The sequence below is a fragment of the Anastrepha ludens genome, chromosome 4 (assembly GCF_028408465.1).
Source record: "Anastrepha ludens isolate Willacy chromosome 4, idAnaLude1.1, whole genome shotgun sequence".
NCBI lineage: Eukaryota > Metazoa > Arthropoda > Insecta > Diptera > Tephritidae > Anastrepha > Anastrepha ludens.
The window spans coordinates 131,218,072-131,233,160 of NC_071500.1; the positions used below are offsets into that span (position 1 = coordinate 131,218,072).

Consider the following 15,089-nt stretch of genomic DNA (forward strand, 5'->3'; position numbering starts at 1 on the left):
TACCGAGTTTATCGGATTCAAAATCATTTGTAGGTAGCTTGAATTATTACTGATCTATGTAAAATCCGCAAGCGATGTCGAAAAAACGTTCTATAAATACTTACCTCCTAATACAATATATACATACATATGTAAATGTATGTATGTACGCATGGATCTCGCAGAAAGGCAGACAAATGGGAAATGCAATTAATATCCTAAAATCGACATCAAAATAATTTTGTATACAAATTTGTTCTCAAAAATATTTTTGTTAACATATTGTGAGCAAGACGATTGACTTATACGTTTACTTATTATACCCTTAATTAATTTTTTTTATTAGTTGTTACTAAGTTCTGCGCAGAGCGAAAATTTTCCTGTCGGGTTATAAACGATTCACAGAGATTTGCTTTGGTTAATGCGCATGTGTTGCCTCTATTACAGCCTTTATTCGCTTCTCAGTGACCAGTTGCATTGGCGGTTGTATGTATGTATGGATGGGCATATGTATATGTTTATGTATATCTATGTATAATCTCGTGCTGTTTCGATGCATTCTTTCGTCATTTACAGCTGTGAGCAAAATCTGCAATGTGTTGGTGAGGTTACTGAACGGAGCCGACCTGGCTGAGCTACGCTTTTTGACGTTTTCTTTGGATTTCTTGCAGTCTCTTATAATTTATTGATAATCCTACGAGACTTCGACATTTGTAAACTCCTTAAGCACCACGAAATAGAATTTTGTTTTACTCAATACTGTCTAAGGTCATGATGTAACATAATTATAGATCTTTATGTATTGTATGCAATTATATATGTACTTATGCACATCCTATTTTGGGTATTTGGCCGAGATCCCCCTCCTATTTGTGGGGTAGGTCCCCCGCCGTATGCCGCCTTTTTAGGCCTTTATTGAAAGGAATGAAGTTTATTCGTTGAATTTTTTATTAAAAATGTTGTTATAATTTCCATTGCTTACTGCTAGACTAAAAGATTTTTCCACAAAAGTTATGCTCACTTTTACTTCCAGCGCATGCCACCGATTATTCGGCGAATGGAACCGGCTTGAAGACAATCCCATATTAAATGAGTTCTTACATACATATTTACTTACTATGTAACGCATCTTCTTAATCTTCTCGGCTGAATGCTATGCTGCTAGATTTGGGTGCATTGCCTGCTAAGTAGGTCAAAGCAAATAGCAACCCCCGGTAGGAAAGTAAAATTAGCACAATGAACGTAGCTGACACCACCTTGGGTATCGTCGTCATGTGGTGAGGGTGATGAGGGGTTCAAACGCAGAATGTTTGTTAATACAGTTAACTGTCATCGTAATAATACAATGTAAAAGTTTAATACAAACAAGTAACCATAGTTAAACAGTGTAGACTTGTTATCCATGTGCACTTATTTGAAGTTTCAAACTCAGTGATTTAAAACAAAATATAGTTCCTCTGAATTTATGTATGTGTGTATATATATAAATATATGCATATATGTACATTTAATGTACTTTATCAGTACGGAGTTTCATGGGGTGAATGAGCTGAGATTCTCCTTATTAACTTCCACTCAATTCATTTACACTCTCCCATATAAGTGTGGAGACTCTCACACACATGCATTGATATATTCATGACTGCGATGAGTGTAGCAAGATATTTGTATATGTGTTTTGTTTTGAGAGACTCTCAAGCTCAACATGTAGTTGCAATTGCAAGAAATGTTATTTGCGGGTTATCTTGGCTAACGAGGTTGGAATGGAACTGTGTCCATCGTCGAGGTAAATGAACTCTGTCTGCCAGCTACAAATGAATGCATTTGCATGGGGGACATAAAATATAGGTGTGTTCAAAAATTTGGCTATGTGGGGACTCATATTTGCATGCATATATGTCCATATGTAAATATAAGAAAATCTGTGTTTATATGGGGAAACAACGTAAATGACGTCAATAGTGAAATTGTGACTTGTTTTAAGATTCTGAAACATTTACAGTGTGTAGTCAAGCAATTAGCACATCAATAAAAATTATCATTTTACACATTTATATTCATATACAAATGCATGTATGTATAATAAAAATGTGGTTGCAAATCTCTAAGGTTTTAACACAATGTAATTGATAAATGTATGCGCAAGTAAGAACACGCCACGCCGCTTAGAGAGTAAGACATAAAATAAGGGAGGAAATAAAAAATATTGAAATTGATAAATAAAACGATTCTTAAATAAACAATAAAATTGTATTTCATTAATAAAATAAAAATATATCATACTTAGCATCCTCAGCGTGATATTTGCTTGGTTACCCACGGTATTCCACAAATGTGCATACATATACAATACATACATACAGCCATGGGCACATAAATGGCACACCTGGTATTTGTATGCAAAGAGTTAATTTATTACTTACCACAAACATTTAGCAGCATAAAAAAGGGGCAGTTTTGAGTTAAGCATTATATATTTCCATATTAAGACACAAATTTAAAAAATGTTAACTCCATTTTCCTCTTAATTAGCGAAAGCTTCGATAATATGTCAAACAACAGGGAAACACAAATAGTGCCGACTGAAAATGGTTTAAATAAAGGGAAATGTTTAATAAAAAAAAATTGCAACGCTAAAAAAAATTTTCAGCATGATAGTATTTTGTGCAATTTTAGAAAAGGTGGATTTTCTATTCACATTTTCTCATCTTCATCCCCTGCCTTCCAACATCTTTCCTTTGGTATACGGTAACATCCCTTCTAAGTTTCGTCCTATAAATCAACAAATTTTTTTAAATTGTTACCTGCGATTTTTATTTTGGCGAAATTCCATAAGCCTTCTATGAAATTATGGTTGGACTCTGCCATTTAAGCACCACAATTTTTTCTCTTTGAAGCCATTACTTCACTACCCCTGACGTGTGTTTTCGGAATATTGTCGCGCACAAATGCCCGGTTTAATGATAAAGACTCATAAAAAGGCTGCGTTTTATTTTAGAGTAAATATAATTACTGAAAACGCCCCATTTTGCCGTGAGCATTCTCATACTCTTGCATATTTCAGTATCGGTTTTTTATACAATCGTGGTAGTCATTGAGATATTGTATATTGGTTTCAAATGTCTGCTATTTATTTGTTTAAAGCTTATACCACATAGTTAGTTGATAGTTGATAAATTCTTTGAAATTTAAATGAATTTGCAGGATAACAAATGCGTAGCTCATATACTATCTCCTACTATTATATTATTATATATATATATATACAATTGGCGCTTAAACCTTTTTTTTTGGGTGTTTAGTCGAGCTCTTATTTCTATTTGTGATGTGCGTCTTGATTTTGTTCCACAAATGGACGGACCTGCACTTTTAAGCCGACTCCGAACAGCAGCTGTTTTCCTTGGAAGAGCTTTTCCATGGCAGAAATACACTCGGAGGCCACTTGCCATTGCTCCTCCAAGAAGCGCCCGCCATTAGAAAAAACTGTTTCTTCATTTTGGTGTTTCACCGAAATTCGATCCTTCGTTCTCCGAATGGTAATTACGCACCAACGCATTCCACTACGGCGGCCGTAGAAATCTTTAAAATATGACTTCATTAAACATACAAATGCTTCATTATAATCTTATGAAAAGACAACTATTTTCAAATCTGGTTCCATCTCAAATGTATTTACTGTACGAAAGATGGCAAAGTGAAGATGAAAAGTCCTCTCACTTTCTTTGAAAACTTGTTTACAAGTATGAATGAGTGCAACCAGAAGGAGGAAACATATCGAGCATCGTCTCTGTACTATAAATCGCGGTCAATACTGGCGGTTGTACTGCTGCTAGCTACTGTTTCTCCTGCACTAAGAGTTTATTCACATTGCAACAGCATACAAATGAGGGCAATTTAAACGTAAAAGAGGTAATGAATAATAACTCAAGTTTAAAAATACCTGATATATTTTTTACAAATCAAATTATACATGCGAATATATGTATGCACATACATATTTTCTTCTCTCCAAATTGGCGATTATTAGACATACGATAAAAATTTCAAATATTATTTAAATCAGGTCAACTCTTATCCGACATAATTGAAATGATTTCAAACTGCTAAAAGTTTACCAGGATTGCAATGAAACTATCGATATTCGGTTTCAGTGTAGAGTAATAGTGCTAGTAACATGACTTTTAAATGCGATATTTCCGATTTCAGACACAGAATTCATCACCACCAGCAATATTACTAACGCCAAATGTTATTATATGGATAGACGTAGAGCAAAAAGTGATCAACAAATTCATAAAAGCGACTAAAACTAATTTTCTAGTTCTTTCTGCTGTATGAATAAATATTCATGCCACGAGTCTGTGCAGTGCGCACTTCACTATACGATTTTATGTCATTGACCGTTCGGCAGCTAAAGTGAACCCCAGTTGCATATTTCTACTGTATGCCTCACCAACGTTTGCACCTTTCGCTCTGCGTTCTTCCTGCAGTGCATACTCGGTGCCTCTCACTTTAAAATGGCCGCGTAAACTTAGGACCAACGCTCTTATGCATATATACGTACAAATATAAATGAATATTTGAATGTATGCAGTAGAATTGCATTCTTTACTCAGGCTAGTTCGTAAAATCTTTCATGGTATTTAAAACGTGAGAGCTAAATGCAGCCACCAAACAAGCTACTAGCATTCTGAGAGCTGCAATATTTACAAAGAATTTGTAGGTGTGAGTATTTACACTCATACTTCGAGATTAAACACTATTCTCATGTAATGTTTGGGAGCCAGAATATCACTAGCGTTATTGTAGTTGTTACGAACAAAATCAAAGAGGGCGGGTATGCAAAGCTGGCTACTCGTCTATATTCGTAAATATATACAAATGTATGTATGTATATCATTGTGTGCTATTGTAGACGAACTGAATATAATGGGCATACGCAGTGAGTGAACAAACGAGCTCCACTTTTCGAGGTTGCTGACCGAAAATTGGGTCACGACAATGATGGAGTTCGTTGAACTAATATAAGCAACAATGCCGACGCCGTCATCGCACTCTTGATTCAATGGAGGCGTTGCATCCCTGGTTCCATACTAGGTCGGTACCTTGCTGTCATTGTTATTTTTTTAAATTCGCAATGTTAACATGGGCACGCGGTTCTTTTGAACTTTTCGGTAGTGAGAACGGTTACAAAAGTGCCAAAACACAAATGCACACTTATCATCTGCCCACTTTTCTTTCTTAATTCGTATTAATATATAACAAATTTTCAGGTCGGGCTCTAAAAAGTTATTGTATAATATTCAACTTTTTAATTATATTGAAGTGGGTATAATTATTATAATCGCTAACAATGATAGCGGGGTTGGTTTTTGCGATTCTCCTATCAATGGAAGAAAACGTGTTCTTTCAAATAGTGATAGCCCCTCGGCGGCAAAAAAATTCTAATAAAAACCATTGTCGTTCGGACGCAGCAAATCATTTTAGAATCTAGGATTTATGTGCAAAATTCATATGTACATTTATACTCATATAATTAAGCGTTTATATGTTCATTGTATAATAAAAACCATATAAACCAAAGTTCTAAACTTTGTACAAGCAAATTGCCAACAAATTTTTCAACTTTTTAATTACAATCTTTGGAAAATTGTAGGTATTCAGTTTTATAGCCCATTAAATTTTACTATAATAAATTGTGAGTTTGAAGCCGCTCAAAATCGCTTCATTTAAAGTTTTTTTTTTTTTGCACACGATGTTGAGTATTTTCCCCTATATATAAGGCTTCCAAACATACGCATAAATACATATGTAAGTATACTTCAATATCCAATGCTTTCTCATATACATATGTATATACATACATACATATCTAATTGGCTCGTACATTCCTGTCGAAAAATTAGGCCAATTTTTCGCCAACCATTACTAGAACACGCATTGTAAAATGTGTTACAATATGTATTTTCTTGACGCACTTTAACCAAAAAGAGGCGCTACTCAGAGCGCTCTTAACAGAGCTGGGCGATAAGGCTAAAATATGGAAATGATTGCTTCTAAGATTACGATTGTTTTAATCGCAAATAAATCTTAAATAATCTTTTAGGAATGATTATAATAATTTCAGTTTTAAAATTTTCCTAATTAATAATTTTTGAGTAATCCCAAACAAAGTATATCATTTTTAACTTCTGAGTATTTCTGCAATCATAATCTTTGGTAGCGTAATCCTTATCGCTTAGCTCCGGTTGCTAGTAAGAGCCTCACTCGAATTTAGAGATAGAGATTCATACGCAGGTTTAAGGGTTATGTAGGAATTCCCACAAATTTGTACAATCTACACTCATATACACTCAGAATACGATGAACAGTTTGATAAAAATTTGAATAGATTAAAATAACATAAATAAACTATAGCATAAGTAACTATGATTTACGGGAGTTTATACTGGATCCCTGCAATCACCAAAAAGTTGGGTAGATATTTGGATACTGAATATTATACATACAAATGTATGCAAAAAACCACACTCAATTCCGAATTCCACTCAACATTAGCTAGTTGTCTTGTGCTCGTTTGGGGGTCATTGCTCGCAGCTAGCTAGCTCGGTTCGTTCAAACACCGAAGACAACAACGAATCGACGATAGTTACAGCAAAAGCGACAACACAAGAGTCAAGAGTAGATAGAGTAGATGGGAATAGTGATTCGTGTTGTTACGAGCACAACAACGAATAAACAATTCGAGGTTGAGTTGAGCAAATCATTCGCAATTTGCTTGTCAAACGCTACGGTTCATTATATGTGCGAACGCTTTGAAGGGATTTTTAATTGAAAGAGACTATAAGTAAATAAATGAAAAATAAGGCAAAACAACTTTTGCAAATAAATTTTGTTACAAAGCGTTCGAAAACAGTTCAGTGATTTATATATACATATATAATATAATATATTGCGATTGCAATAGCAACGAACTTGCAACCCAACGTGCAACACCCATCGTACAAAACTAGAATAATTTAGAAAGCAAAACAAAAAGACAAAATTTTAGAGCGCAATTTTAATTAAAAAAAACTTCGTGAACATTTACTCATCTAAAAGTAATAAATGAGAGGGAGAAATTTGAAGTAAAACGTGAAAATCAGTGATTAACTAATCGTCAATCGCCATTTGGCGGGAAATTTTATAATAAAATAATTCAAATAAAACCCCTTTATTAAAGCAAACAAATAATAAATTAACAAATATTGAAGCAGAAACATGTTCCTTAAAGTAAAGATTTAAACGAAAAAGTTTGCAGACATCTTTTAGGGATAGTCGTGATATTAGAAACATGGTTTGTGCAACGCAGGAATTAAACGCCAATGAACATCAACAGCAGCAGCCACAAAATCCGCGTCAACTTCTGCAATTGCATATGCAAGAAATATCGCAGCCTCAGCATTTAAAATCACATTCAATGCAGCCGTCGGAACCCCAATTAACGAAAATAGTTTTGTTATCAACACCTAACGGAAATTTACAGCAACAGGCTACACAATTTGTAGGATCTCGTCAATGTATTGCGCCCACAAAGAGCGAAAAGTTGAAGCAACAGCATTCTGCGTTGGTCAAACTTTTAGAATCGGAGCCCATTACAAAGAAACTAGTAACCAAAAGCGAAAGAACAGATATAGGTGCTCATAATTTAATGTTTAATAATCAAATACAAGTGAAACAAAATCGAGAGCTACACGGCTGCACGAATTTGCAAGAGCAAAATCTGCAGCAAGTATTGCACGATGTGCCTGCCACTCAATGTAAAAGACTGAAGTCAGCTGAGATAAATCCTCATTTGCTAGTCGAACATCCCACTACCCGAAACTATGAGGTTGAAACTGACACTGCGAGTAACATTAAAAATACTTCAAATAACATTTCTGAACCAGAACCACAATATAGTGTATTTGATAAAGGTGCAGATGTAAGCAGAACGAAAAAGAGGAACCCCCCAATAGCTGACCTCAATAAAAAAGTTGTGGAAACCATGGAAAAAATAGGTATCCGTAATAAATTATCGGTTCCACAAGCCGATGCGGAGACCTTCGGTACAAATAACGATTGCTATGAGCAATACCACTGCCCGTGGAAAAAAATTCGCTTTGCAAGGGAATGGAAGCAACGTGAACAACTACAAAAAGAGAAACAACCGGAATCATTGATCACCGAACCCCAGCAACGAATATTGACGGCAGAAAAAATAACAAACAGTTGTGAGAAAATGGAAGGCGGTATTTCAAAGATTTTATTCAATGAAGCAATAGCGTCATCTGAATATGCATTGTCTGAACATACCCAAAAGGAGATCACTGCACTTCTGCAGCAACAGCAACAACTTCAGCAAAGTCGGCGTGATAGTTCCGATAGCAATTCTTCGCTCTTAAGCAATTCAAGCACCCAATCGTCCACGAGCATTATGACGAATTTTTGCACATGTACGCCGCAGCAGCTAAAGTTGCAGCAGGATAGTACTCTCGAGGACCATGCAAGTTCTTTGTTTTGCCAATGTAGTGATTACCATTCGCCGGATATCGATTTTGGCTGTGATGATGAGCTGTGCGCGGTCCACAGCAAATCACATGAGCAATCGCAATTTGAACAATCCACTATGAACGATCTGTGTCAGCGATTCGATGAAAACTTAGAAACTTCTATTAAATTTACATCGGAGGTTGGTGGTCCAAATGATGAATCAGTACATTCTTGTGTGAAAACGATGTCACAACATGGCCCCAACTCGGGAAAGACTGACAATGAAAATAACATATCTGACGTACGTTGTGTAGCTTTTAAGATTTATATAAAATGTCTTGTAACACGCAAAATTGAGCTTTTGTTATTCATTATATTTGCTTTAATTAATATTGTTTGATTACCTAATTTTATTCCTTTCTAATTGCAGGGATTTTTCCGACGTTCCATTCAACAAAAAATCCAATATCGTCCATGTACAAAAAATCAGCAATGTAGCATTTTACGAATTAATCGTAACCGCTGTCAGTACTGTCGACTGAAAAAATGTATTGCTGTAGGAATGAGTCGTGATGGTGAGTTTAATTTGTTGTATTTGTTCATATACATGTATGCATTTTATCTACTAGATTTGTATGCCTGTGATAAGGATTGCACTGAATACTGGATATTGTATTAAACATATGTATGTATAAAAGTATGCTTATAAATTATATGGGTATGCGTATTCAAAGACTATGACTATAAGGTTTGGAGGTCTTTTTAAAATATAGTATATAAAAAACGATGGCACTAGTACGTACGTACGTATACTGAGAGTTTAACGTTCGCTCCAAACCACTAGGTTTACATGCTCATTGTCTCCGAGTACGAATAAAAAACACGAACTACTCCGCCGATCTAACTGACGAGAGCATGAACTACAATAAAAGCAAAAACCAACATCCCGCAGCTATGAATTCTAAAATCATGAGTTTTACGCTCATACTTGTACAGGCATGGTTATGTGTATGTACTCATAAGGTTGAACTAAATGTGTGTGCACCGGCCATGAGTTCGTTGACCAACCATGAACGAAATTTTTCAAGCAATGACAATAAAAACAAAGCCATTACGAATTACAATTATAAGGTAAAGGAAGGCAGAGTTGGGTGACTATACGTAACATAATATGGTAGATTGCAATATGTGCATATCTTATATATAAAATTCTCGTAGTGTATATAAATGTGTGTAAATATGTGAAGTCATATGCACGTTTTTGTATTATTTATTGGAGCACAATTAAAAAATAGCAATAGGAATAAATTTTTATTTTAAAACCGTTCAAATGTTTGGTTAAAAAGTACAATGACTACGAAGGCAAATGCAGCCATATATAGCTTTGAGGTGAATATTTATTTGTACATTTCTTGTACTTACAATGCTTGCGCTCGTAATCATTATTCATATAAAAAGTCCTTGGGGAGCAATAGTAATTTTGCATAGCTTCTCATCAGCACCGAAAAATAAATGTAGCACAACAACCACGATCATGCTGGCATGATTTATAAAATTGTGTCGAGGGTTGAACGACCGCACTTAACCCAATTTATTCACGGATAAAGTACCCGAGACAAGTCAAATTGAACAACGAAAACAAATACATACGAATACTCGTGCATACAAATATGTGTACACACAACTACTTTGTAAATAAATTAACAAAAAAACTACACATTCAAATAAAACCCTCTCGAGATAAGCACATACAGTTACATATCAAAAAATACTCAAAGCCAGTTGCTGGTCCCTCGTTGAGTAAACGAGTAAATGAGCGAATACCATTGCCGATGTTTTCATGCCGACTGTCAGCTTGGATGTTTTTAGCATACACACCATCCGCTTTGTTCAAACTCACGGTATCTCGGTATCTGCCTATATCAACCGTTTAGCGCGAAACTAGCCCTGTACTGAACGGTACCAGTCCACCCTGAATTAGAAAATATGCGGGAGGATATCATTGATTGTAGTAGTTTATAGTAAAAGCAAACTAAGGATTGTGGGACTAATTTAAAATCAAAACAATTTGTATACATTGATGTATTATATATATGTAATTATCTTATTGATGTACATGTGCGTATATCATGTTGATTTAAAAAAATAAAAATTCCATCCGCTAGCTTTGCCAGTGAGTTTTTGCATTTGTTTTGGGCTTTGACAACCCTTCCACTTTAATTTCGACCAGTTCAAATGCAGTTATGACCTCCATATACATATATATGTATCAGGCATAATTTTTACTATAATGTATTTGTGCTATACTCTTACATATGTATGATCCCAAAATAAAACTGGAACACATGCCTATGATGAAAAATGTTCTTCGAAATTTAGTTTTTATTTTTATACTAAGCATAACTTTACGTTGGTAGCTCCTTCAAATCAATACTATAAATTGGAATAATTGTACATAGCATTAGTACAAAACCCAAATTTGAACTATTTTTTTCACGTATTTTCTTTTTGCAATTTGGTGCGTTGAGTGTCAAAATTTTAAACAAAATATAAGCAAACCAAGGAAACAACAACAAAAAAACGATCACTTTGTCAGTGAGACCACCAAATCAACTATTCTACCGCTGTCATGTACTGTGGATGCGCCTTGGTTTTATGTACGTATCCAGCAGTTCGACGTTTAGCAGGAATTTTCCAAGTTCAAAATAGTATCTTTCTATTTACGTAACAACACTACTAATCATGCCGCAAATAATTATGCGCCTTTAATTTTAACCGCTTCCATCAAATCAAGTAGGATGTTTTGTGCTGTTCGCAAATTTCCTAGTGTTATTTAACAAGCCGGATACAAATGGTCCCGGGTTGGAAGCCCATTTTGACACGAAACTCTCGACAAGCAAATCTCTGAGTGTATTTCTAAAATAAAAAGGTTTTCATGAAAACCATCTGCCGTTTGTAGGTTCCTCCATGCATAAACAGTTTTATATATACACAGGTCCACACATATCATATACTCATTTATAAATTTATACATATGCATTTACGTAACATATATATGTATGTATATCAGAAATGAAGGCTAATTTAGTATTGACTTATACAGTAGACCTAAACTAACATGTTTTAGTTAAATGCTCAATATATCGAACAGAACATAGAGTACGTATGTGTGCATGTGTAAATATACATATATCTATAAGAAATTTGTACATGCATGGTATTTAACCAGCCTAAATTCCGAGCAGTAAAAGCAGAAAACATATTTCAAGTAAATAGTTTAAAGTAGCTGTGCTCGCGCTGATTAATACTCATGTCTGCATACACATGTATGTATGTATATGTTTATTTGGACACCATTTGTGGAGCGTCAAATATTTGGTCGGTGGCCAACGTGAAACACTTTCACTTTTTCATGGTTGCTTTTGGCAGAAGTACAGGTAGCATTTAAGTGCTGAGCGACGGGTGTAAGTGACATAAAAAGAAAGTGAATATTATTTCATCATTTCAGTATTTAACAATAATCGCAAGTTTGTAATAGTAGCTGCTTTCGATTCGCCAACCACTTAGCGTCTTACGAATAAAACAACTTGTCGCTTGTTGCATTTGTATATGTCATCACAAAACTATTCCGTTGATAGAAAGCAAAGAAAATAGTTAAAAGAGAAAAAGTAGCCATACCAAAAATGCCTGTAGAAATTAAGTAACTCAAAACAAGTATCAAGGAATAAGTACTAAGTCATAACGTTTTTGTTTGCGAGTGCACCCACAATTTGTGCAATATCTCCATTGTATGCTTGAAAGCACTAATCTCGTCCAAAGTCTCTTTTGCTTACTTAACTTGTTGTTCCCTTTACCACCTGTTCGTTTAGCGAGCATAGAACTGGCGAATCGAAAGAGGGTAGAAAGTTTAGATTATAACTCAGGTTTACCTATACATACGTACATTTAAGGGTGTTTATTAATAGGGGAAAAATTTAATATAAATGTGTAGAAACCAGAAAGAGTTTTTGAATAAAAAATGAATGTATTTTCATTACATCTAGTTAAAATGTTTTAAATAATATGGAATTATTTTTTTAGATTTTTTGTTATAGAGGATGTATCATTTATTTTTTAATTTGCAGAGTAGGGCGATCAGTTTCTTAGTGAAGCCTCAGCGCGGCTTACTTTTTGAAAACATGTAAGATCTACTTTTACATTGGGGTTTCGTGTTTGATCATACAAACACGTTCAGTTGCTGCTTTCTTCGCTCTCTATTACGTTAATAATTACTCTAACCGATGCCAATTTCGATATTGTTATTGTTGATGTTGTTTTTTACTATCCCGCGCGTGAAATGAAATTGAAATTGAAACTCGCACACATACACAGCTTTAATGACGACGATTTATAAAAAAATAAAAAGAAAAAGTGTAATAGGGAAAGTATTGAAAGCTTCGTATAGCAGAACAGGGTGAATAGTTGCTGCTATGGACACCATCTAGGAGCCATTGCTGTTTAAATCTTACGAAAGTCCCCCATGGCCGATTCGCCTACACAGTAATATTCAGCAGTTCGCCTCAATTTCATATCCCTTGTTTCGCTTTTGAATTTGAATCTATGCTCCACTACATGGCTGTGGCTATAGTTGTGTGGTGGGCCGACGTCATTGCTAGTGCGAGTTCATTGAACGCATCTGATGTTCGTAACATTAAAACTAGGTCAGCCATTTTTGTTGCTATCGAACCACACGCCGCAGCGCACGAAAATCAAGCGAATTATAAGCAAACGAATGCGGGAAGTTATCACAGTGAATACATACTATACATAGCAACCTATATATGTATGTTTATCTATAGACGCTGAAGCTAAATCATATGCATAACAATGTACATGTATATTTTTGTTTGCACGTATATGTATGTATACTTTTATATTAAAAAAAGACTTATGTTGATGCAGAAATACTTTAATAGATTGGGATATTTTTCTTTAATTTTCGCAGAGTTTCTTTTTATAATTTGCGCTTCACATATTTTCATAATTAGTTAAGATGTGTAAATCAGCTCTGATTTCATTGTTATATTTCAACTGACACTGTTTTCCCAATTTTTCTCTACAATAATCGAATTTAAATATAAAATAACGAAACAAATAAATAAAATTAAAATATCAATATTATATTCTTTCAAGAATGTTTTTTGAATATTTTCGTAAATGAAACGCCATTGTAAGACCAAATTTTATTCTGCATGTGGTATCATTACGTCTGTTACGACGAATTTATAAAGGCCTTGGTTCATATGGTTTTTTGCTTTTGAACTCGATCTACGCCAAGGCAGAAAAACTATGCTCATACCATAACATTACCACGGAGATGATTTATAGAGTTTTGCATTAACGTGCATGTTGCTGCTTGTTCGGTGGACGCCGCTCATACCTTTTTCCATCAGATCCGATAAACAGAGCTTCAATTTATCACTCCAACGTTTTGACGTTTCCAAAAACTCATCGGTTTTGTTATGTGCTTTTTGGCGAACAACAGTCGTAATGTTTGATACTTTTTTGTAGTAATTTTTTTCATTCAATCGTCTTCAAATGATTTGGAACATATATTGACGACACTTTTCTCTGGTTATTTTTTGCGTTACCATACCATATTACTAAATATGTTTAATACAATATTTAATGTAATATGCATTGTAAACCTTTTTTTAGAACATCGCAAATGGTTCGAATTGTGCCTCCAGATGATTTTATATCCTGGGTAATATGCATGTCGGTGCTCTTCATAGCACCACTAAATTCGAGTCCAGTAGCACACATCGATTATTGCGGTACTTGCTCCCTACTTAGTAAAAATCTTTCTAAACTAATTTTAGTTCGCTCAAGAAGAAACATTTTAGACTCAATATTGTTTTGGCATTACAAGTCAAATATATATGGCATTATATGCAAATATAAATACATACATACACACATACATGTATTCATATATTATATATTAGGAAAATGGCAAAAGCCTCACAATTGTAAGGATACCAATCTGGTATAGATATGACCCTCTTGCAAATTGAAATGTTAATTTAGTTCAATACTAACCACTTTTATTCCATTAAAAGGTAAATACATAACTCAATCGAGCTCGAGGTTAAACGGGTTGAAAGTAAATAATACATTGCCTTCATTGTCCTCTTTTTGTTTGGCTTACATTCATAAACAAAATGAATGTGCTAAATTTTTGAAATTGCATTATTATGTTGTAGTCAGGCCATGCTTGTATGCACTCAAATGTTCTTGCATTTATGCGCAAGAAGAACGACCAGATTACAATTACCAGATTTTTATGATTGTCGTAGTCCTCAAAAGTTGAAAAAAATCATTGAAATTAATGTAGTCGCGTATGAACTTTATTGAAGACAATTACAAAGGTATTGTTAGAACAAGATAATGTTTTTTATTACGCGAAATATTTAGTAAATCTGGCAAGATAATTCAAGTCTTAATTTAGTATTTATAAAAAGTGTATTTTACTTATTCATCTACATTCATGCAGATATAACGTATGTATGTAAGTACTTACATTAAAAATTGTCCTTGGCATAGCTTTATGATAGAAC

At 34.4% G+C, this 15,089-nt stretch overlaps 1 protein-coding gene across 4 annotated transcripts in view; it reads left to right on the plus strand.

The window, feature by feature from the left end:
* The window catches only part of LOC128861250 (ecdysone-inducible protein E75), a 113,940-nt gene that overhangs the window by 81,420 nt on the left and 17,431 nt on the right, over positions 1-15,089 (plus strand). For 3 of the 4 annotated variants that reach the window (XM_054099229.1, XM_054099233.1, XM_054099231.1), the window contains one exon: positions 8,921-9,065. In XM_054099229.1, the coding sequence (XP_053955204.1) occupies positions 8,921-9,065 (145 nt within the window). Of the gene's footprint in view, positions 1-6,740; positions 8,792-8,920; positions 9,066-15,089 lie in introns of those variants that run through there. The other variant, XM_054099230.1, reaches the window with a different exon arrangement.